This window comes from Cicer arietinum, chromosome 5 (assembly GCF_000331145.2).
Source record: "Cicer arietinum cultivar CDC Frontier isolate Library 1 chromosome 5, Cicar.CDCFrontier_v2.0, whole genome shotgun sequence".
Classification (NCBI taxonomy): Eukaryota; Viridiplantae; Streptophyta; class Magnoliopsida; order Fabales; family Fabaceae; genus Cicer; species Cicer arietinum.
The window spans coordinates 46,654,653-46,657,654 of record NC_021164.2 but is presented as its reverse complement, the minus strand read 5'-3'; the positions used below and the strand labels follow the sequence as shown (position 1 = coordinate 46,657,654).

Genomic DNA, 3,002 nt, shown 5'->3' with positions numbered 1-3,002 from the left:
AAAAATCATATTACAATTAAAAAATTTAGAAACAGAAAATGGACAACAAATACTATGATTCAAATTTTGATAAATGCACTGCTAAAAACAATCCAACTTTAAAGAGTTGGTACAATTTTTTCTTTTGTGTATTCCTATAATGTTTTTATTGTTCTTCTTCTAACTTACCTCGTGATTTGCTTGACCGATATTGTAGCATCATGGTATCCTGTAGATAAATAAAAAAATATTTATAAGAATAAAAATAATAGTATGATGGTTTTGTGGGAGAGCCACAATGTTTGGTGATAAAAAGGTCGTGATTTTAAGTCTTTCTACATAGAAAAACACTTATTAAAATTGACGCTTGTCTTTAAAAAAATTGTATACGATTTCGTCTGATGTTGCAAGAAATGAGGAAGACAAACTTACGTATTGCAGTCAATGCTAGGATCAAACGAAAAGGAGAGACCAATGTTACAAAGTTGTGGAAGTTGTTTTGCTTTGTCAGAGTTAACTCCAAATTTTATTGAAGCACCTTTGAGACATTGACAAATATCACGTCGAACCTGAGTGGTGTCTGCCTTTTGATATAAATTTTGTGCTCCTTCGCAACATGAAGTAGATGGTGTTGGTTGGCCTACTCCTGTCAAAAACGGTGCACATGACACTAAGGAAACAATAGCCTCAGAGCAACTGATGTCATCAATTTGGTGGGCATCCAATGTTGTCACTTGCAAGCCTAAAACCATTACAAGCATTAAAAAAGCAATAATCTTCTTCCCCATCATCTTAATTTAATTATGTGTATACTGTACACGTTAGATTTTTATGAAGTTTTAGAATGATCAACCACCACAAGCATCCTTTAATTTATAAGCAAGATAGGTTACCATTTTATGGTAAAACATTAGTTTCTTGTTTATTTTTATTTATTAAAAAATTAAATTTCAATAAGTCTTCATTTTTCATTTCCTTTTAAATGTTAATCACTATCTTATATATGCATGATCAAAGTTAAAGATTAAGACAATTAATTTTAATTCTTAATTACTAAGGCAATAAATTCTAAGAATAAATAATCTACAAAATGATTATTTTTATGATAAAATTATTAAAAGTTTTAATATTTACCTTAAATGAAATAATACTTAAGAACTAATTTAATATGATCTAAATAAGAATGTAAATAATAATTGAATACTACCTAAGAATTTACTAAAAATAAAAATATGTACCAAATAAAATCATAAACTTAATTTATCCATAGTAATCGAACAATTAAATTATCTTATTCAACCTATCAGTTCAACACTACATCAAATTGCATTAATTTTCTAAAACAATCATTTAAAAAAGATTGACTATTATCTTAAATAGAACAAAAATATTTGATCCAAATACCTAAATGATAACAAAATAAAAAAAAAATACCGAGGTAATTACATTCTTTTTCTAGATTTAAAATTCAGAATTTAAATTTATAAAACTAGAAATCTACTTTACAAAGGTCTAAATAAAGAAATCAATGATTACATAATTAATGTGCTAACTGACAAATAATTATATTTTTTAAATTTCCTATACAATCCTTTTTTTTTAATGATTAAAATCCATGTATTATATAAAAAATAAAGTATATAAATTTTGTTCATTCGAATAATAAAAAAGGAACCTTTAATTAGCTTGTGGCATCAAAGCCTCACCATTTATTGATGATGAATTTTTGTTGACACTTTTGAATTCGATGAAATCAAAGAACTAAAATTAACAAAATATATCTAATAACTTCTTAAATTAACTAATGAATAAAAGATAAATAAGACTAAAAACAATGAAAAATATACATATGATGAAAAGTCATCATATATGTATACAAGATCTTAATTTTAAATTGGAAACTACATAAATTAGGAAACTAAGGATATTGGTATAAAAAATCTAGCTAAAGGACTTCTGAATTGAAATTAGTGACTACGAATTGAAATAAGTGGTGAATTGAAATGAATGACTATGGATCCTTTTTTTTTTCAATTTCAAACCTAAATAATCTTTGAAAAATTAGCGGTGAATTGAAGTTTTATTAGTGGTTGGTAAGCTGGAGTGGTGTGGTATCAGCTTATGTGTTAGCCAAAGTTGGTGTGAATGTGGTTTTGTATGAAAATATTTGTGATGCCTTATGCGTACTCTTGCTTTCTTTTCATATTAAAATCCTAATCTGACGTTTTGTGTGGTTTTTAGATTGTGTTATAGCTAAATAAATTGTATACTTTTTACTCAAATACTTTGTTGTTAAGTGTTTGTTGAAGGTTTGAAAGTTTGTGTTTCCACATATAGTGAATTCATGTTTTCCAAAATTCATGTTTTCCTGCTTATTTGCATAATGATTATGTCTATAGTGTTTGAAATCAAAGTCTTATAAAAAAAACTACACACTGTAAATTTTAAACCACGGAGATGTTATTAACTAATAGGTTATCCATTGGATCATAATAATGTGATAGATAATATGGAGTAAGTTTACATCTACATCGTGTTCGTTATTATTTCTTATATTGTGTAATACTACTGCGTGGTTTGTGACCATGATAAGTCAACAAAATTAGACAACACAGTATATTGATATAAAAATAATGGCTGGTATTGGAACAACAAAATATATTGACAACATGAGCTGTTTAGAGCTATTTAAGTATATTGGTATTGAAATAATTGATGTAAAAAGAATGGGTGGTAATGGAATTGATTTTGACAATTAGTTTGTATTTGGAGAACATTATTTTCAATTTGAACTTTGAATAATAACTTGTTTGAGTTTTGTATAAGAAAACATGAGGTATTATGTAAAAAAATCCATTAAAACTGGTCAAATTATTGTTTCATTGCCTCATGAACCATCACCATATGACTGCCCTAGGTCAACTTTTTTCAAGCTAACACTCCCCACATATCATTTTTTTAAGGATCAAGAGTTAGTTAAAGACCCCACATTGGATGAGGTCTCTTTTAAAACTCGCACTAAG

General features: G+C 27.0%; 1 protein-coding gene across 1 annotated transcript; it reads right to left on the bottom strand.

Annotated features, from left to right (window-relative positions):
- Nucleotides 1-407: 407 nt before the first annotated feature.
- LOC101504768 (non-specific lipid-transfer protein A-like) lies at nt 408-767 on the bottom strand. The gene has a single exon (XM_027330150.1). It carries the CDS (start codon nt 765-767, stop codon nt 408-410), a length of 360 nt encoding a protein of 119 aa, XP_027185951.1.
- Nucleotides 768-3,002: the final 2,235 nt, after the last annotated feature.